The 22,442-nt window shown below is 33.9% G+C and overlaps 3 protein-coding genes across 4 annotated transcripts; 2 read left to right on the forward strand and 1 right to left on the reverse strand.

Annotated features, from left to right (window-relative positions):
• Nucleotides 1-38: 38 nt before the first annotated feature.
• Kyat (Kynurenine aminotransferase) lies at nucleotides 39-2,571 on the forward strand. The gene is made up of 9 exons (XM_066392530.1): nucleotides 39-413; nucleotides 464-608; nucleotides 698-824; nucleotides 932-1,041; nucleotides 1,097-1,343; nucleotides 1,549-1,715; nucleotides 1,949-2,135; nucleotides 2,185-2,348; nucleotides 2,413-2,571. Exons 1-9 carry the CDS (start codon nucleotides 226-228, stop codon nucleotides 2,473-2,475), a joined length of 1,398 nt encoding a protein of 465 aa, XP_066248627.1. The 5' UTR covers nucleotides 39-225; the 3' UTR covers nucleotides 2,476-2,571.
• Nucleotides 2,572-2,994: 423 nt separating this feature from the next.
• LOC136410619 (CIMIP2 protein CG18335-like) lies at nucleotides 2,995-20,729 on the reverse strand. Its single transcript, XM_066392875.1, has 8 exons — nucleotides 20,679-20,729; nucleotides 17,761-17,807; nucleotides 4,371-4,509; nucleotides 4,229-4,319; nucleotides 3,995-4,170; nucleotides 3,614-3,773; nucleotides 3,130-3,367; nucleotides 2,995-3,080 (listed from the first exon to the last, which is right to left on the reverse strand). Exons 2-8 carry the CDS (start codon nucleotides 17,805-17,807, stop codon nucleotides 3,011-3,013), a joined length of 921 nt encoding a protein of 306 aa, XP_066248972.1. The 5' UTR covers nucleotides 20,679-20,729; the 3' UTR covers nucleotides 2,995-3,010.
• On the forward strand, nucleotides 5,258-20,682 carry LOC136410607 (putative leucine-rich repeat-containing protein DDB_G0290503). Of its 2 annotated transcripts, XM_066392844.1 has the most exons (3): nucleotides 5,258-5,277; nucleotides 6,380-6,906; nucleotides 17,878-20,682. In XM_066392844.1, exons 2-3 carry the CDS (start codon nucleotides 6,814-6,816, stop codon nucleotides 20,404-20,406), a joined length of 2,622 nt encoding a protein of 873 aa, XP_066248941.1. In that variant the 5' UTR covers nucleotides 5,258-5,277; nucleotides 6,380-6,813; the 3' UTR covers nucleotides 20,407-20,682. The 2 variants fall into 2 exon arrangements, with proteins under 2 accessions (XP_066248941.1, XP_066248942.1); XM_066392845.1 differs by lacking the exon at nucleotides 5,258-5,277 and having other exon boundaries at nucleotides 6,205-6,906.
• Nucleotides 20,730-22,442: the final 1,713 nt, after the last annotated feature.

Raw genomic sequence — 22,442 nt, forward strand, 5'->3', positions numbered from 1 at the left:
ATCCTTAGAGTACTTGCTCTAGGGGTCAGATAGGTTATGTACGCTCTTGTCAATATTTGTTTAATTACAAAATTTTCAATCATGATAAAATATTAATTATTTATATTGTTCTAAATAATTATGTATTTAGATGGTTAGAGCAAAGAATTTGAAAACTATAACAACGATCCAATTTCAACGCATTTTACAACTTCTATTTTGATTAGATAGTAGTGTCCAGATTAGATGTCGGTCATTGTAAAAATATCAAACAATTTTAACCGCTTTCTGCATAGATCACTTAAAGAGCATCATCTGCTTTTTATCCAACAATCTGTAAAGTGCATCTCGCAAGTATCCTTTAAAAAAATGGATGATATTGTGCAGAAATTCAAGTTGCCTGCAGCTTATGAAGGAAGTGAACCCAGTGTTTGGTAAGTTTTGTTACTTTACAATCAGATTAGAAATTCTATTGAATATTTAGGGTCGAATATATTCAGTTGGCTTTGAAGTATAAACCTCTAAATTTGGGGCAAGGTTTCCCAGATTATCCACCTCCTAAATATGTTACTGATGCCTTAATAGAAGTGGCTTCGAACAGGAACTTACATCAGTACACTCGAGGATTTGTAAGTACCCAATATTTTAGTTATATTGTATCCATCAATCAAAAACAAAATTTTATTATATTTTTTATATTCATTATTTCTTTGTGTAGGGACATCCTAGGTTAGTTCAAGCTATTGCTCAATTATATTCAACTCTAATAGGCCGGGAATTAAACCCATTCACTGAAGTAATGACTACCTTGGGAGCTTATGAAGCACTTTACTCATCAATTACAGGTGAGTTTATAAGGATAATTTTACCACATGAAGTTTTGAAGTTAAATATGTATGGTACTTAATACTTCATTTAAATCCATAAAGTTGAATCCTTAATTTGCTTTTAGGACATGTAGATGTTGGTGATGAAGTAATTATTATAGAACCATTCTTTGATTGCTACTCCCCCATGGTAAAATATGCGGGTGGTGTTCCTAGATATATCTCACTGAAACCTGTATGTTTTGATCAACATATTCTATTAACATACCTATCAGCAAAACTATTTTCAGAAACAAACAGATGCTAAAGTGTTGTCGTCAGGAGACTTTAAATTAGACCAAGTTGAATTAGAGGGACTCTTCAATACAAAAACTAAAGCTATCATATTAAATACTCCAAATAACCCTTTAGGCAAAGTCTTTACTTTGGAGGAACTGACATTAATTGCAGATTTATGCAAAAAATACAATGTGCTTTGCATTTCAGATGAAGTTTATGAGTGGATAGTGTATAAACCGCATCAACATATACGAATAGGTAGAAATTTCATTAAAATAATCTAACTCCAATTTTGAAATTAATGATGAATTAGCATTCTAGTTCTGCAGATTAAGTTCTAAATTATAATGATTTTGGATTATTTGCATGTGCAATTTCAGTTTTGCCCATGGGGAAAGTCCAGATTCAATTTGGAATTTCTCTCAGGAACGATTTTATTTTTTACTGTATTAATTTTTACTAGCTACTCTTCCTGGTATGTGGGAAAGAACTCTAACGATTGGTTCTGCAGGCAAAACTTTCAGTGTAACTGGATGGAAATTAGGATGGGTTTATGGACCTTCAAATTTGCTATTCAATGCTCAAATGATTCATCAGAATTCAGTTTATACAGGGTGTACACCCATCCAGGTGAGTTTGAGTAATTACAAAAAAAATATGAATTCGGATTCGTTTATGCCTTTGGCAGAGTCTTTTGTCCTATTACGTTATTTGACTTATTTTCAAAGTACGCGTCTTCTCTTTCCATAATTTCATTTTTATTTCCCATTCTATCCTTACGCCTTTCACGTCCCCGTACTTTTATAATATTTCCGGATATTCGTGCAATATTCAAGAAGGTATAGACAGAAAATTAATTTAAGGAAGCCACTGCAATTGCTTTTGAAACAGAAATAAAACGTCTCAATTCCGACAACTGCTACTTCAACTCCATATGCAATGAACTGGAACCAAAGAAGAAGTTTATGGCCAAATTTCTCCAAGAAACTGGTTTCAAACCAGTGGTGCCTGAGGGCGGCTATTTTATGATGGCCGACTGGAGTGGTTTAGGTACAATTCCTTTATGCAGCAAAAATATCCAATTGACAAGTATCTAAAGAGTCACAGGTTGATCTGAGCTCTGAGACTGATCAATACAAGGACTACAAGTTTACCAAGTGGATGACGAAGAATGTAGGGTTGCAAGGAATTCCTCCTACTGCGTTCTATTCTACTGAGCACAAACCTTTAGCAGAAAATTTCGTACGGTATTGTTTTATTAAGGTAAGTAATCTTGGATTTCGGATCTATGGATAACAATCGAAAATGTTATTTTGTGGTTTTGCAGCAAGATCAGAATTTGCAAATCGCAGCGGATATTCTTGGGAAGTGGAAGTCTGGAAAAAACTAACTTCTTTTGTGCCATAGTTATTTGTTGAAAACGTTATTGTATCTATTGGTTTATTAAGGTGTATATTATTATAAGATAATATATTTTTTGAACCGATTGGTTGTGTTTTTTTTAATCTGGATCTAGTCTCAGAGAAGCTTAAACCTTGTGTATCATATTTCAAACTAGAACCGTCCTCTTCAGAGCGTGTTAAAAGGAACTTCTTGTGGTTGCTCTTCTCACATTAATTACCACTTTTAGTTCCTTTGAATCAATTTATGAAAATGGCAAGTTCATTTTTGGATAATTGATGAATGTTGTAATTCTAGATAAGAAAGAGATTGACTGAGAAAACTGCACGTGATAAACTTACACACATCGCAAATATTAATGACCTCTAGGGAATATGCATATAAGTATATGAAATAAGTAGAGGCTACCAAACAGAAGATTGAGAAGCTATTCCAAAGAAACCAAGCTGCAACTGATTGCAGGGAGCTGTAGATAAAACCACAGTGTTTTTAACAAACTTAATTTAATATCCCGTAAAATTGTTTTAGTTACTAAAATCACCTCGTAACCATCTCTTTGCGTCCCTGGAATCTTTCCCATACGTTTTTCCATACCTACAATAATCCTTTGAAGTGACTTGAATAAAAAAAAACATATATTCACCTAAATATAGCTCCAGGAATGTGCCCTCCATAACTGGGCAGCTGTCCGATATGTTTATTGTAAATTTCAACAGTTTGTATGGACATCGAATAGTCGCGCCGATCAATTTCAATTGGGGCCCATTCGTTACGCAATCTCTTACTGTAGTTGGAGCCAAATTTGCAAAGGGAAGAATTGGTCATTGGGTCATTGGTTTTGCTGAAGGCTGCATATCCGGAGGGTATGTGGCGCGTAAATCCTGTTGAAAAATAGGGATTAGAATACCCACGCAAAAAGTGTCAAGAAAACGTAAGAACATGCAGCTAAATGGGCGAATGAAGGTAGTGGGAAAGGGAGTTATTTTGATCGAAATTTTTACGTAACCAGCTTTTCCATTGTCGTGTCATCTCTTAGTAATGTAATGGTAATCGCCAATAAGTATATTTTCTCAAGCAATAGATAATTGTTACTCATATGCATTAGCTTAGGTATATGCTTTTTTTACCTGCTTTAAGATATTTCTCGGAATCAATATTATCAGAAAAATGTAGAACAGATTTCGTAGGTAGTATAACTGGTGATTCCGTTACAGCCACATTTCTCAACAACCCACCACGTTCCGGTCGTACCTCAATGAGTGGGAACTTGAAGCTGCTTTGAGTCAACTGAAAAAATATACAGGTAAATTTGATGCTTTGACAATACAGATAATTAGTAGTCCTAATCAGCCGTTTTGTGCACAAAATATCCAATTACTTGACCAGAGCCATATGTCATTGTTTGTTTTGCTTTTAGATGAGTAGTGTTTGATTTGAAGTATTTGAACGTTGTATAAGGCAATTAAATCGCACAATCCTGCGTAAGTGTTTAGCTATAACAGAATTACCTGAACGTCTTCCAAAGACTTGGGATCCAACTTTTTATCTTGAAGATATCCCATTTTGATCATCTGATTCAGGGCAGCTCTGTTTTGGGTCTGCAGCCGATCAAGGTCGTACAAGGCTTCTGTGGCTTGAAATGTATGTCTTTGGCCGAATTTTGTGTGTTGTCTTAGCATAAATTCTATTAAATTATCCAAGACAATCTAGAGGATTTTTACTATATCATGAGTATTAAATACCTTCATAACCGGGTATTATGGGGTGTTTGTAAATTGTGTCGCCTTGCCACTCATTCACCAAGTCGATGTCTTTTATTACAGGCCGACCAGCCTGCGGAACTCCTCATAATTTTGATTTTTAATACGTGAAAGTGATACCTGCCTTATAGTCAACAGCACTTCTATTAGAAAGAACAATTTTGTCGGCGTGTTTCACCGTAGGGTCCAGCAACCCCTTGTGAGTGGTGGTGCCATAAATGTCTTCTATGTGATACTTGTATTGGGGGCAAAAGCCGGTGTACCTTAAATTTTCTCTTTGTACTTATTATACTTAGTTATTATCTTATGAATAGCAGAATTCTAATCCCAGAATAAAATGTGAGTTTGGTGATGAGATGAGCTCCATCCTAGCTCATACTTAGATTTTGTTCTTCCAAATAAAACGTTTGTGTGGTTAATCTGATTAAGTTTCCCATTTGACATATTTGAATTTTATTGGTAGAAAAGAGAAAAGATAATTATCTATTTCTAGGTGCAGTACCTCTTCAAAGGTCTAGGTAATTAAAAGTCCCTTTACACTGCTTAATTCTTGGTAAAGCTACCTCTACCCGGAACCATTGCTTGATAACCAAATTGCTCATTAGCGTTGAAACTATAGTGGTTTATTTAATGGCCAAACAGTACCTGCATATGAGCACAACGCTAGCGATAAAAATACGTATTACGAAGTAAAGTCAATACATAAACATATTTACTTTGTTTTTATCTGTTTGGTATTCATTCTTTACGTGTTAGCCATGATAACTATAGAGTTCCCCATCCATAAAGACAAAGGTCTAGCTTTAAGTTTCGCAATATTAGTACTTTCTCGCTAATACTGTGAAACCATGAATTTTTCAGCCTACATTTTAACCATGAAATGTTAATCTATTTCTATAAACAACTTAATGAGATCCCATTATAAATGCGTATAAATGTTACTAAGTTTTGCTCTTGATTTCCCATACATGATGTTCCATTGACCATTAATAATGTTGCCTTTTCATATTGGTGATGTCATTGTTAAAATGGTGAGTTAATTTAAATAATATATTTACCGACTGTTTCAATCAGTATGACTTACTTAAGTAAGTATTTTATTTATTTGTAGTTGATCATATACATATTCACCCCAATAAATTCGCGTATTCTGAATTAAAATAATTGTTGAAATTTTCGACAAATGGCCTTTGTATGTGTGCATCTCCAATATAGTGCTTTATATTAGAAAACGAAGAAACTTACAAAGAAATTATTATTCGTAATAGCATTGAGTCTATTACTCTGATCATTGTTAAGGGTTAAAACAGATCCCTTTAACTTTGTTATTGGTTTTTAGTTAACCACTGCTGTGTGCCAGCAAGCTCAGCACTGTTTTCTGATTGTTTTTTTAAAGGAATGAATTATGGTCATTGGGACACATATTCGGGCTGTCAGGATCTATTTGCAGTTCTCAGTTTACTGTTACGAACTGCTTGTGATTCTCAGTTTACTATTATGATCTGTATGCTATTCTTAAGGTAAAAATATAAAGTCACAAGCAATTTTCTTCACATCAATCTGTTCACCAATCTACCCCAGTTTGTAAAAAATAAAGCGTGTTGGACATATCAAAATCAATGTTATAGTCGAAAAACTATCCGACTGTTTTCTATTTGTTATTGAGTTAATATGTTACAGGTTGTTTGTAAGGAAGCCGTTTCAGCGCTTTTTCATTTATATACATATACATATTTAAGTCATATAAAGAATCCTCCGAACTCTGAAATCGCAACAATATGTAGACTTAAAATAAAAAAGGTACAGCAAAAATTATTTTTCAAAGGCGTCATGTTGAGTTGTTGATGTAACGTTGATATGTAACATTAGGTTTATCAGCTGTGCAGTAAATAAAATATAGAGGATCACTTACAACAGTAAGGTAGAAGGTACTTATCATCATCATCATCAATATAATAACTATTGACATTATCGCTGTAAAACAGGCAAAATTTGCATCTTCCAAGTATCTACATCAATATAACAATCTTCATTTTTCTTCCCACCCTACTCTCGATTATACCAATTAATCATAAAAAACTCGAAAACTTTCTTCAACACACATACCAAAGATGTCTGTCTTATCATTCACAGGGAGGTGGCTGAGGCCCCAAACAATAGTTTAGAATGCCACAAGCACGGTCTTCTTTCTTCAGGTAGACAGTGGGCCCCTGTATTTTGTATAGCTACTTGGCCGACTTAGGTAACCTGAGGGGGGAGGGGGACCAGGGGAGAGGCCCGGTAACCGTTCAGACCGCTCCTCGTGAGACCAAGTTCGAAATTCTTCACAACAAACGTTGTCTGCCTCACGTCCGTGCTATGTTACGGACCCTGTATAGTGCGGGTTAACGTTTCTTTATCACCAGGTTTTATGATACGCGCGCAATTATTTTTGCTGATAGTGATAATCGAGGAGTGATCGCATTAAAAGCAATAGTTGTCTTCATGCCCGTTTTGTTAGTGGTAAAGGTGCCAAAGGAGAGTCTTGTTCGTTTAGCCGTTTAAAAAAGACTTCATTTGCCGAAAATATGAAGTACTATACTTTGGGTTCCAATGGTGCTGAGACCAAATCCTCGGGATTCACTGCTTACGCGGATATGGGAATATCAGAGAAGAATAAGGTAAGTAGTGTGCGGCAGTGCCCACGCTTCAACTTCTTTTCATGTTTAGTAGACGTTAATTTATGGGTAAAGGCAATTAAGAGCACACTTTCAATATAGGAAAAGCTGACTAGTTTTGTAGGATAACTTCTTTATATGCAAGTTTTTATTAGTTGAGTATAAAACATTCAAGGAATTGCATGGTTCATTAAAATTAAACGGTATCGATTTATATTTTCGTTACAGTAGTCGTGGGTAGAATTAGTTGTTTTGAGGGTTATAACGGTAAGGTATTTGCAGCTTGTTTAGGGTTTTACTTTTGAGTTCGACCACTCATATAATATTTGCCTATGATTCAATGGCAGTAATAATAAAACATGAAATAGAACAATCTTGAATTGGATGGTCCTAAAGGTTTGTAAATCCTCATGGTGGATAGAGATGTAAGTAGTAAATATTCTAGATGAAAACTGGGGAAAAATCGAGATTTTTTCAAGTGATATTCGGGAATTTTCAAACTGATGACCGAAAGTACGATCCATTCCAAAGTTTTTTTGAAGCTTCCGAAGGAACTGTGTGATTTACATTACAGTTTTAGATCTTTTGGCCCTCGTAGTTTCAGTTTAAGCTTTGAAATCTGAAAGGATTTCTTCTAACTCAATTAAGCTGTCGTGTAATACAAATTTTAGGATGTAGTTTACGATATCGTCGATCAAAACTTGAAAAAATGAACAATACGTTTTCCCCCCTTTTACGCATCTAATAAGTTCCGCGAAGAAATTGTGTTTCGATCAGCGTTGAAATCGTTTAATTCTTCTCGATATGTAAAACTGTCCACCAATGTCTCAACGAGACTGAAGTAAGTAATGTACGACGTATGTATTTCCATTTCCATTTCTGCCATTTCTGCCTTCATGTTCTCATAACAGAAATAGTTGATCTGCTAAAGTATTTTAATCTAAATCGGAAGAGATATCTGTTACTATTCACATCTCAAAATCCGTTTCATCAAATCTTGCGAAATTCCATGTTATTTTCATAGATACATATACATATATCAAAGTTGATCATTCTCATGAATCATTGGGCTCAAAACTACATAGTTTTTTTTAAACGTTCCGAAACTGATCATAAACAATAATTTATGAAAGGAAATTACGAAAGCCCTACTCTAATCGAGGCATAAGAAATAAATAAAAAGTAGATAAAGGATTTACTACATTTTCAAAGGCCTTCTGGAACTTAATCTGAAACATTAAACAATATTGAAATTCCTTAAGAGAAGCGAAACAAGTAGTTGTCGATAACTGTAATTAGCGCACAAAAAACATTTTACCTGCTTAGGCGGCTAAATAAGTTCTTCATGGACATCTAATTTTAGCTTTATGGTTTCAGATATCTTTGTTTGAAGCTTGGAGTTTACTATTTGTAGAATTCATTAGTAAAACTAGATAATAGTTGAAAAAAGGACTTAAAAAAAATCCTTTTTGAAGGGTGTCCCAGTTTTAGATTTTTTTATATTCTTGAGTATTCTTTTTTATTAACTAAAATTGACGTATAATAACTAAATAATTAAATAGACAAATACATTTCATTAGTTTATTAAAGCAAAAGTATATTGCTAGCAGACCTTTCTTCATTTGCATTCTTGGTTCCATTGTTATAATTTCTATCGCTGCCAGTAACGCGGTATCTACTAAGCAAGTACCATTTACGTTTGCTTAGAAGAGTACTTTAGTTGAAAACACTTAGAATGTAAAATTTTTACCCAATTTTTTACAAATTTCTAAAAGTTGACGTCGGTTAAACATGTAATTTTTGAATCACAAGTTTTCAAACGTTTTTTTTACTTTAACCCTGAACCCTGAATAGTTATATTTAAACAATACCATTTATAGAGTACAATCGTCAAAAGACTTCAGCTCCCTTAGAACTCAATTCGGAGCTCATGTTAATAAGAACTTTTTTCTCATTTCGACATAAGAAATCACCTCTTCAAATCTACAGTATGTTCATGTAGAAACTTATCATTCCAATAAGTTAGGGACGAAAGGAGATACTGAAATGCGGTTTGTGGGAATCTCAAAGATTACAAGAGAGGGACATTTTAGATTTAATATTACGCACACTCCTTCACTCCCAGCCACCCCAACTTCAGAATCTTAAATAGCACCCTTCTCGATACATATAGTATTTTTATTATTAGTTGAAACGGTGGAGAAACTTATTACCGACAATGTTAAAGGAATGCAGGGCATAGGCGTAACAAAAATTATATTTTTTAAATTATTACAACAAATAAGTTTAGTAGATACATATTTTTTTAAAGAAATTTAAATACAGGTTTCATCACTCTCATCATCAATGTAGTCACTATCAATGCTCGGCTGAATAATTATTGAGGTAACAGAAGGTGACACATAATACTCGTTTTTTTTTTCTGTATAACATAAGCTACATAGTTTTTCCACACTATATTATTTAATTTATTTATCACCTTCCAAATATTTTCCAAAACTATACCATTTAAAGATGGTGACTAATTTATCTTTCGTAATCTTTTTTTATAATCCCTCAAATTATTTCGATTGGGTTAAAAATTCAATGATAGAGCGGTAACTGCAAAATTTTATGTCCTTGATCGCAACATATTTTGTCAGTTACATACATAGTCCTTTTTGAAAATTAAAGACTTTATTATGTTAATAATTCTTTTTTTGTTGTCTTTTTTTCTGAAATATGTACATTTTTGTCTCTCATAAAGTAGATTATGCACTATTTCTTTGTACTATTATTAGAGGTCTTGACTGGTAACTGAGAATGATAATGGGCGTTGTCTATTATAATGACTCAGTTACGTGTCATGTTTGATAGTAATTGTTCGGTGATCCATTTTTCGAATAGTTGAACAGTCATGTCTGCGTGGTAATCAGTAGAGGATTGTCTTGTATTTTTAGTGGACAACAACAAGCCCTTTGATGCAAATCCATTTTCATTGTCAGAGTGCAAAATATTTATTCGTGTACTTCTCGAACATGAAGTATCCAAACATGTTTAATCATGGCATGAGTGTCGAAACACGTTTCATCTAAATAAACTAGACATTTTCTTAACTGTTGACACTCCTTAGTTTTACGTAAATATAGTATAGGTACCGTATTTTTTTTAATGAAAATTATAAAGAATTCTTCGAATAACGTCTCTGTCGCCATCGTAGATCTGTTTAAATTTTCGAGGAGTCCCTTTCCTGTCGAAGTTATGATTTACAACATTTTCTTCCTTAATAACCTGATACAACACCGTCGATAATGATAATTTAGTGATTTCGTTTATTCTCGTCACAATACTTTTAACCGAATTATGCTTGTTTTTTTTTCTTTACAAAGTTATAAATATTCAAAACGAGATGTTAACACTGCACATGTTAGTCTTTGTTTTTAAAATCATTGTTAATCTCTGCAGGATTGACATTTACTTTATTTTCCAAATGACCTCAAAGGGTCTCTAAAAAGCCAATTAGTTCTATGCAAAGTATACATATTAAACTTCGAATGACTTCATCTGAATATGTAACACCCCAAATGGGCAACAAAAATTAAATTTTAAACGCCCTTCGTCGGCGCCACTGGCTTCAATTTGTTTCCACCTACGAGCACTGGTCTCCGTGCATCTCAAATATTCATCGTTTTGCAACCCGAACCGAGGCAATATTCATTTGGTCCGCTAGCTTAAACATCCGAAATGTTACAGAGCCTCATTACCGGATAGTACCAAGGAATGTATGATTGATTTTGTATCGCGATTCATCTTCAATAAACGAGCTTTTTAACTGATATTAAAAATACTATACCTCATATTAAAGGGCATTTAAAACGCATTACTTGGATGTAAATAATTTTAAAATTAATAAAGTTATTTTAGAGAAATTTGTGAATAACTTTTGAATTGCAACTTTCAAATTACATTTTTTAATATCAAATGCAATATCTCTTCGACAAAAACAGGAAATATTCTTAAAAGAAATACAAATTTGGAAATTAACGTATTAAATATTCAAATGTTCTTCCATTATTTAGGTACACCATTTTGGTTGGTCTCGTTTAGTGTTGAAAAATTTGACTCAAAAGAATTATCTATTTTTAAAATGACCTGCCAAAGCAATCCTACAATTTTCAAAGTCAAGAAACAAAAATTGACGTCGATAAAGGTTTCTTCAATTTGCCAAATCAATAACCGCCCGGTTTTTTTTGCATCTCCAGAGAACATTTAATTTCTTAGATGAGTCAGAGCCAGGTTACTCAATAGCCTTCAAGCCGAAATAAAATTTAGAAAAAGTTAGGTGTATGTTTGATGACCTTCACTTCATATCAGAGTATTGAATCAGGCAAGATCATTTCCCTGGAATGAAGTGAAATTGATGTAGAATAATGATGTTGAAAATGACGATATTAAGCATTACATGCAAACTGACCTATGGTACAGACGTACCTGTATAAGCATACCTATGCAGGTATACCACCTGGAAAGCACATTGAACTCCGCTTATACTGAGTGTATGTAAGTGCGTCTTATATAAAATAACCAGTATCATTGATAACAAAGATACGAATATTGTAATTATATCTACATAGTTCACTTCCATAGAGAAGTCTGTTGTCCCCCTCGTAATAACTCTTGTCATGCTATGCATGACATTCCTCGCATTCCAATAGAACTAGTTCCTCCAATACCTACACGTGTTTACAACGAAATTTGAACTTTATGGTAAAGTTGTTGTGCAATCGTGAGGTACTACCCACATTCCTTGCCCAACAATGCTCAGATTCTCATCGTTTATAAGACGATACTTCTTCATCATTATTTCCGCATTATTCAAATGGGTGCACGATTGAAAGGTATACCTATTTCTTTCTTCAATCAACAAATTCTCTTTTCCCATTATCGCTTATGTATTTTCTCGTGGGTATATCGTACTTATCTTAAAAGGCAACATTCGATTGCTTGGGTTTTATTTTATTCATTATGTTATAGCGGGTGATGCAAGGATATGTTTTAATGCGTTTTTCAATGCAAAGGTAAAAACTAATTCTAACGTTATTTATGATTTACACGTTTCGTACGCCTTATTATAATAAACCAGCTTGTTTTTTCGGTCAAACGAACTTAAAGCTGGGTGGTGAGTCAACACTCCCATTGTGCTGTGCACTAAAGAGGTCCTCATTATTTACACACCTGGCCAAAAGCTGTTCTAGATTAATGGGGTGAAAGCCTATAGAGGACTGTATAGTCTTTGTTTTCAATCTAATATTGCATTGAAAAAAATCATATTGGTACCACCGTATAGTAATTAAAAAAATCAAGAGCATGACCCCGCGTACCAAATGGTAGCCACATCAATCGCACTCAACCTTGGATGGCCAATATTTCTCAGAAATCATTATTTTTTCTGCTAGTTCGTTATTACGCACTGACCTATCGTGCAGCTCACATAAAACTTAATTTTTATAGAAAGCGATGTGAATAAATTAATAATTTCTTGCCTGATTAATTTGTCTCCAATTACCATTACATATATTACAAACAGTAATGAAGGGAATTTTTTTGGTATTATTAATAACGGATGAACACCATTTTTTAATAAATTTTAATGCAATGGCAATTAACCTGCTTTTTATAGTCGAGTAATTGGTAGTTGTTTGTGGAATGTATGAAGAAAACTATCGACTACGACTACGACCTGTAATTTTTTAAGTAGTTAGATGGGCATTTACAAGACAACGAAGCCTGTTACAAACCCACAATGCTTTCATACGCTTACAACGAAAAAACTTACTGGAATTGTGCCTACATTGTGTATTATACAGGTTGAATAAATCTTAATGAACCGCAGAAAACTTTCGATACTTTGGTATTACCTACATTTCGAATTGAGGTCGGCATTTATCTTGATGGAAAGTAGTCTTGTCTGTCTTTTATGTTATTATTTACAACCTTTACTCTCGATTTGTTGCGTGTGTGATACTTCGTTGGCATAGTCAACTGATTTACATACCTACCTAATGTTTATTGTTAAGAGCTTTACAGGATGTAGACCTTCGATCGAGCATTGTTCTTGTTCTTCATATATTAAGTCAGCCATTATTAGATGGAAGGCTTAAGAATTTCCTTGTTAATTTATAATTGCAAAATCAATAGGGAGAAACTATAGGACCTTTCTAAAATTTTCAGATGTTGAAACCTGCCATGAAAGTCCGGCTTTTCCGACTTCTCACTGGCTTCCATCAAAATCTGCTTAAACTTTTGTTTCAATATTTGTCCTTCATACTTAAAAAAAAAAAATAGTTTTTTTACTCCCGATGAGGCACTATCTATCCTACGAGTGCTTGCTTGCTCGCGTGTTCCTGTGAATTTTTTGACTTCCTGATCTGCTTTTGTATTTTGATCTCATCTGCAATCTCCCCTACGCCCGTAATGAAAAACTATCTATCGTGTTAATTCTTCAAACATTTTTTCACATATCTAACAATTTACTTTTAGGCAATAAGGAGTTCGCGAAGTGATTTTCGTTCAGTCAAGTAAGTTTTGATTTATAAATGAATTTTCTGATATACCGGTTTAATTCACTTTCCCACTGATGTGCAACTTAAACGCACCGAGAAAAAAGAATATAAATGGGGACCTCAAATTCTAAATTAAAATAGAAGTAAAGGTTGCCCGCCACTTAGTATGCCTAAACCATAAGTATATAAATCTTCATTTGCTATGTATATATTCAACTGAGCTAGTGAGTAGCATAAAAGATCTGGGGATATCCTTTATGGTAGCAGCGATTGAGATCATAACTTACACATTATAAAGTAAACAAAATCAAGATTAATCTTATCTTTCTCTCCTTCCCATGCCACATTAAATCAAAATTGAATAGGTAAATATTGAACTAAGATATATGTAAATTTCAACAAAATTCTATGATTTTACCAAGTTCAGTTATTAGGTACATTACGACAACACATAAAGGCCGAAGAATATTTACTAATACAGTGTAAAAAATTCAATTTGAAGTCCCCCAATATGCGTTTTTTTCGTTAATACTCAAACTCTGGCTAGTTTAGCGATATTTGAAGTTTCTAATTGATATTTAATTATTTACAAGATCCAAAATGAATTGGTTTTCTCCCATTCATACGGGTAATGTTTCTAAGATTAGTCATCGGATTAATATTTGGAACATTCGAGGTTGAGGAATATTTAGTAATAATTAACATTATATAATTTTCAAATTTTTCAAATTCTCTGGCTTTTCTCATTTTTAGATATTTATATACATACAGTAGTCCATTTTCCAATATCTGATGATTTAGAGTCTGAACAAGGAGATGTTTTAACATCTAGCCAATATTGTATTAGAAGAAGAATCAAAATATACTCATTTTCTATCGATTGTCTAACACAGAAATTTCGAAGTTGAAGAATCTTTAGTTAAAGAGAGTTCAGTATGATGATCGTTTCAATTTACCTCCATTCCGCAAGTGCTTCATTTTCTCCAAATTGTAGCTGCCTATTAATCCTAATCGCTTTTTCGATATTTCAATATTCATAAGACAAATTAAAAATATATTTCTGTTGCCTCCTGTCGTCTCTTACATAATATTACCAGCAGACCATTTTGGACAAATACGGCGAATACTAAAGAAATGTACTTACCAAATGGTGAAGCAAGTTGCAGTAAAGGAATTACTCTAAAAGTGTCCACCTCCAAGAGTATTTTTTTGGAGGAAAACACATGAATTTAAACGTAAAACGTCTTTATTACTTGTGCTTCGCTGACAATATAATTCTTTTAGGATATATTGGAGTTGCATGTTGCCAAATATTAAATGTGTCGAAAGAGTCGTTGCCATTAAAACTCAATGAAGCTAAATTCTAAATTACTTTCAATTGGTACTCATTTATGGGGTAAATTAAAATGTCTCATTACTACTAATTAAAACTTATTATCTCATAGAGAACTATTGCTATGGGCTCATATATACAGGGTATCCCCCGATTGACGTTACAAGAGGTGTAATGAACTAAAAATTTTAGAATGTTATTTTGAGATTCTAGGATTAAACCCTGCTTGTTAGGAAAGGAATTCAAAGTATATTTTGAGTTTTTTCTAAATCAGTCGGTAAGGAAAAAATCATTTTCATTTCCGGTAAAGTAACCTTTGCGTTCATAACTTGGCAAAAGAAAAATTGTTCCCAGTAAAAAAATTATGAATTGTCCCAAATTTCATTCAGATCTGCCTATTTTGATTAAAATGTCATCTTTTTAATTAAATAACATAAATTGTATTCGCATAAAAAATTTATTTACAAAATGTATTATTTTACTTTATACAATATAATTTCCACTATTTTCTGCACACCTTTCTATTCGATATCTGCATTCTTTGAAGCTCTTTCGAATTTCTTCTATACGAATTTAGTTTACCGCGTTTCCTACCTTATCTTTTAACATTTCTCTATTGTTGGGTATTGGTTGAAAGTAAACAACTTTTTTAAGATGACATAAAAAAATCTAATATTGTAAGATTAGGTGACCTTGGAGGCCACGCGATCGGATCATTTCTACCTATCCAGTTTCCTTGAAATACTAAATTTATCGATTCGGTTATGCGTGCTGTCGAATGCGCAGAACATCCATCTTGTTGAAAATAAATTGCTTGTCTTTCTGTTAGTGGTAAGTCATCTGAGTATTCTTTCCTGAATCTTTCAAGCAAATAAACATCCTGATTTAACTATACTTCTATAAAATAAGGGTCGATAATACCAAAACGATATGAAATAATACACCGCACATTGGTAATGTTGCCTTCTACAATTCATACGAAAATCTGGATTTTCTCTGAAGCAATAGCGTTAATTCTGAGAACAAACAACACGATTTGTATTAAAAGTTGATTCGTTCAAAGATATAATGTTTTTATAAAAATTTCGATCTTCAAAACATTTCTCTTCGATAGAAAGACGAAACAATAATCTATGGCTATCATTTTTTTCTTCAAGAATGTGCATACATTTTGGTTTGAGTGGTTTAATATTGTTGGATTTATATATTTTTTTAATAACGATTTACTAATATTTAGATGATGTGAACATTTCCTTAATTATGGTTTTGGATGTTTTTTCACCGAATTTATACCAATAATAGTTACGACAACGTTTTCATCATACTTCTTCTATTTTTTAACTTTAGGAACACTACCAGTTGCAAGAAATTTCTTAATTATGCGCGTTGCAGTCATACGTGTAGGATTGATGTTTGGAAATCTCTCATTAAACTGCTCTACCACTGATCTAAGTGATGTTTCTCCTTGCCCGTAACGCTGAACAATGTAAATTCTCTGTTGCCAACGTTAACATAATTGAAGATTAATTAAGTACTTAAAATTAAAACCTAAGACCACTACAAATTGTCAGTTTCGACAGTACGTCAAATTAATCAATGATTTTGTTTCCATAGCCCATTTAGACCAAATTGACTTTTACGGCACTAGCAAGGCCTACTTGATTTGCAAAAACTCGAAATATATTTCAAATTTATTTCACAACAAGCAGGGCCTTTCTAGAATCTCTAAATAAGATTCTAAAATTTTTAGTTCATTACACATTTTGTAATATCGATTGGGGGACACCCTGTATATGGGGCCCTCGCAATTGAAATTCGGCATACATGCATGTTTTAGTGTTTTGAAGCATACATCGGCTGTTGTAATAATGACCATCATAATTCACAACAGATCATAATCATCCATTAAAAGAAGCGTTACAAGGCACCACTGCGGAAAAAAATTAGGCAACATTTTTTTACTTTCGTTAAAATTAAAACATTTCGTAACTGCAAATCACACCATTTGAGTTAGCAGGAGAAACCGTATCGACTTAGAAAACAATGCGATGTTATAATACGGGAATGCGGCGTAAGTTGTAGCCATTAGGCTTCTTTTTCTGTCTATTAACCATGAAGTTAACATAAAAGTTCATTATACATATTTTGATAAAAAATTACCACTTTATTATTTACTTTTTTCGAGAAATGTCCGCCTGATTATTAATCGAAGGCCAATTATGAAATAAAAAGTTATATATAACAGCAAATTAATATTCTGAAAGACAATATGAGGAACAAACAACCGACAACATCCGTTTAATACATAGCTAAATATCTGATTTGTATTCCACAGCAGTTTATCTTTATTCATATCTCGAACGTAATCAACACAAAGTTGCCTTATTATTTGATGACGTAACAAAATTATTTCTTTTCAAACATTTAATGATGCCTAAGCTTAAGTTTTACCTGAGTTTAAGAGTTTTTAATGTCAATGGCTACATTTTTAACAACAAGACGGGTTCAAGGCTTAGACAAGCCTTTGATTGACTAATGGGCGATCAATTGATGTAAAGATGTTTCTTGAGAGGTCCAAAATTACTATGAAAAATTGATGTAATGAAGCTTTACAAATTTCACTTATAATGATGATTGTCTGATCTCAATTACTACTAAGTACTTTCGAATAGAAACTGTGCTCTAATAGAAGTTCTAATGGAAAATTTGTAGAATTTTCCTCATACCTACTTCCATCCGCAATTTTTTCCATTTCTTAATGTCACCAATAAATTTTCATAGAATTCTTTAAAGTTGCTTAAACCTGAATAGAAATCTAAGAACTCGAGTAAATTAGAATAAATTTGTACATATTATATTTGGTTCCTTGGAACCCAATAAGATTTGCTTGCGAAGTATCACACATTCGGCAACTAAAGTAAAGGTTGTAAATAATAATATGAACAATAAACGAAACTACTAATGTGTAATCTAGAAACTCACTGTCTTAACACCTCCGAATTTGTATTGATGGCGCTGCCCCAAAACATCTAAAATAATAAACTTGAAATTTAAAAGTTCAACTATATAATCTGAATTATACCCCTTTTCTTCTTGCAGATATACTATACTCAAGCAGATATGAAGAAAATACGTGCAGAATTAGAAACCGTCCATCGGGATCTCAAGCTCCAAACCAAACGCTGTCGTCATCTAGTCACTGAATACACTAGGAAGCTTCAAGAAAAAGAGCAACTCTACCAGAACGAGAAAGCTTTGAGAGATAACCAATTGGCCAAAGTTCTAAAAGCTTTGCTAATCTTTGAAGCCCGTTTGAAGCAGGAGCAGAAACTCCTCAGTCATCAGCTAAGTGAGAAAGACTTCGTCATCAAGGCTCAGACCAATGATATTAGGAAGCTCTTAGCTAGCACTTATTGCAAGAATTGCAATCAATATTATCCAACAACTGCTTTAGAGAGTTGTGATAGCAGTTCTGAATATATTGTGACTGAATCTTCAAACTTAGAGTCGCTGGACAGCAGCAGCGATACATATGGAGCTATAGACCAAAAGTCTGAATGTGACTCTTATGAAAGATCCAAAACTATTTTCATGAAAAACCGATACAATTCTTATTCCGGGCGCAGAAGAAAGAGCACTGGGACGTACTTTGAGGTGTTGAAGCTGCGAAATGAAAGCCCTGTTTCTAATGAAGATAACACAAGTGCAGATTATGACAACTTGGATTCACTGCCACCTGAAAGTGTTAGTGATAAGATCAGTGTGGTGTCTGAAAACATTGAAAACATGTTTGATGGTAAAAGCAGCAATGCTTCAGAAAGTAGTAGTGCCAATGTAACTTCTTCTGAATGTGGAAAAACTGTCATCAACACTGCTGAAAGAGATCTAGAAGAGGCTGAAAATAACAAATTAACAGAAACAATTTCAGTATTTGAGAGTGGGGCTGAAGGCCATAATGACAATAGTTGGTACGCAAGTGCCAGTGATCAGGAAGATGAAGAACGTAGCAGTATCTATAGAAACAATCCAGTGTTAGAATGCATGAATCAGATTTTGCTGCAGAACATCAATGATATTAATTCCCCTCCTAAGACCCCTAACATTGAAAGGAAGAACCATGGAATCAAGAGGGTGAAATTCTGCGATCAAGAAGAAAACAAAACTCTTCTTGCAGAAAAGGATGATTATTATGAGACGCCAATTCAGAAGATTCCAAACTTTTACGAAACCCCTCAAAGTATTTACAGCAATGACTATGAGCAGATTTTAAGCAAATCCAGCGAATGCTCATCAGAAGCAAAGCCTGTTGTTACGTCAAGAACCAACATTCAATCCTCCAATGAAAACCACCATTACATAGAAATGGAAAAACCCTCTCAAAATCTGACTACAACCAACAGAAAGAACAAAATACAACGCACCCCACCAGCCCTTCCTCCAAAACCCCCGAATTTGGTAGCTAAAGGCAAAATTCAACACTCAGTGCCTAAGAAACCTCCGAGTGAGTTAAGCAGCAATGGAGACTTAGAGCCGGACTATTGCTCAATCTCAGAGCTTAACTTACCCCAGCAAAACAAAACGTCTGCGAATATAATAAGTGTAGTAGCAGAAGTCCATAGTCCAACTTCAAATGAGATTAAGAGCAGACTCAATATTCCCACACCTTTAGTTGCAGTTGGTGAGAGTGTAGAGCCCAAAAGAGAAGATGAAATCTCCGGTTTGACAGTGAAGAAATGCGTTGAGAAGCTCAATATTCAACTAGCCAAACAAACCTCTGGCTTGGGCAAATCTATGGAAGCCACTTCAAATAAAAAGAAAAATGATGTTCAGATTCCCAAACTTCCCCAAGTGTCTGAAATCATAATCCCTGATGATCCAGAAGAGAATGAGGAGAAATTGGTCTCTCAAGACAATTACGTGAAGAACAATACTCAAATATTGCAACAAACCAAGAGCTCTCACCATAGAAAACCCATTGTAATTGGGTCTTCAGTTTCAAGTCTCATAAGCGGTTTCCAGAACAATCAGCTAATAGAAGAGATAAAGAAGAGGCATGAACGGATGAAATCCGAACCGAGAAAGATGTTTTCCAGTTTTGAAAACCTTCAAAACTCGGATAAACTGCATTTGACCAAAAATAGCCCAGAGCAAGCGCCTTGTTTTGAAAATTTTGATTTAAGTCAAAATTTTGAAGAGTTCAAGCTGGACGATTGTGAAATTGAGGAGTACGATGTGGAAGGAGAATTGGAGCTCGAAAAGAGCCCTACTGAGACCGTTTACACCAAAAGAGTGGACTATATTAGAGCCACGGATCAGACGTTACCAAACCTAAGCCAAACATCGATTGATTTGCTAAAAAAGCAGTTAGAATTGAGAAGAAGTCAGACTCCTAAGACCTCAAATCATTCAACCCCGAGGTCTCCAAATCAGCCCACTTACGAGCACTTCCTGGAGTGTACTGGATTGAGCTCTAAATCGATTTTAACACCTCCACGAGGCCTTACTAACCATAAGCACATGCTCAAACCTAAAGATGTTAAACTGAGGTCTAGAGTTAGAGCTAATGGCTCCATTTTCGAGAGGTATGGCGAGGGCAAGATTAAGTATTGGTCTGAACCTTTCGTTTAGTTGAAGCTGAAATTCAAAACTTTAGGTTAAATTTATTTGCGAAGATGTCATACTTTATGTTTTCTAAGTCAGTAGTAGAGTTTATTATTCCTGTTAGTATTTTCTATTCTTATAACTTTAATTTTCTATATAACGAAATTCCTAACAATGCGCCAGAAGGTGTCCTTGTACGGTTTTTCCGGTTATACATATACGACTGTATGATGATGTTTTTGTTAAATAATTTTACCGTATTTTTACGTGTGTTTCAAATAAATATTTATTTCATTTACCTGATGAATTGTTGTTTTATTAGTACAGGAAACAAAATAGAATTTCAACGAATTCAACCAAACACTGACTGTCATGAAAAAGATTGAGCAATATCGTACAAGGCTCCAACATTTTCAATCGATGAATATTCGAAGGTCTTGTATTGAAAGGAAAATGTGTTTTTCTTTTTGGCAAATTTTAACAGTTTTCATTATAAAAATGAAGGCTAAATTATTGGTGTTGGCACTTTGCAGATAAGGTCCTTACAAATAATACAAGAGAGGACGTCAGTAATTCAAATATTGTTTCACATAAATTCATCAGGATATCTATAACGTACATGAACATGAATTAAAATTTTCAGAACTTTTTTTTTCCAAACAACCAAAAATGTCACAAAAGCAAGAGACTGAATCTTGAGTCAGTTGACCTACGTGCAACATTCGTGCACGACACTTAAAACTTAATTTCAGTAACGGCAAAATAAAGACCCATTATTGGCCTGTTTCTATATTTTCAGGGAAGTTGCTGTCCAAGTAGTGCGTCGATACTGCTTTAAGTTGTTGATCCTTATAGAGCCTCAGATTGCATATTAAAGTCACAATCTCCCAGGTAGCTTGCAAAATGTTCTTGGGATTTTGAAGTAGAAAGGTACTTATTTTATATAACATGTACTAAAACCTGGTATTTATGTAACATTTCTAATGAGGTAATTTCCATGGAAGCGATGAAATCAGTAGAACATTGGTCAGTGTCGCCATTTCCATAGAAATTATTTGCTGGCCACGTTACTGGGAAACGGGACCAAAGATTAGATAGGATTGGCGGACGAACGCACCTGTAATGCACTAATATGAACTTTTCCATGCCGTTGAATTATTTTTCTGTTTCTGTAAAGTTCTGAAGAGTGTGCGACATTTTAAATTTGAAATGAACATGAAATAATTGTGGACAAATGACATTCTGATTTTCTCTTCATGCACTAAAATTGTAAAGTCATCTATGAAATTCATTAGGAAATGTAAATATTTGTAACCCGTATCGTGTTGCGGGATCTCACTTCGCTTGTCCCACAAAAGCACATGTTTCTTAACTCTCTTCCTGAATGCCTTAATACCGCTATTGCTCTTGTACTTTTCTCGTCTCTGTGGCGCCATCTGTATACAGCACCGACATCTAATGGTAGGAAACTATAGCGAACAGATTACACACAATAGAATTCTAATATAGTGAATCCATTTGAAATTTAATTTACGCTAATAGATTATAGATGGCAAGGCAAGTATTATATTCTTTAAAATTTGTATTTCTTACCCATACCAGTGGCGTTCGTGATAGGGTAAAGTACTATTTTATGTATGAAAATAAAATAATCGCTATAAAATGGTTCACCTATATAAAATATTTCAAGAAATATAATATTTTATGCATATACTATTATATATTTCAGAGATTGCATTGATGTCAATTGATTTGTTCTGAAAGAAATCTAAAATAGCGTTTTGTATTGTTTTATAGGACTAGGATACATATAGGACTATACAAACTAGGATTGTAAAGGTGTTCTATTGGTCGTCGTTATCTAGATTCTTGTCCTGTTGGAAAATAGTTAGTCAGGGTTAATTATTGACTTGGTGAGATTTTTTGGCAAGAGGTTGAAAAGCTCGCGCCAATGTCAGTGCAAGATATAAAATGCCGCATAAAGGTTAAATGGGCCGTTTGCCTACAGAGAATGCTTGGAGACGCCCTAAAAAAAAATTCATGGTCTGGAAATTATTGTACTA

This window comes from Euwallacea similis, chromosome 8, assembly GCF_039881205.1.
Source record: "Euwallacea similis isolate ESF13 chromosome 8, ESF131.1, whole genome shotgun sequence".
Taxonomy (NCBI): domain Eukaryota; kingdom Metazoa; phylum Arthropoda; class Insecta; order Coleoptera; family Curculionidae; genus Euwallacea; species Euwallacea similis.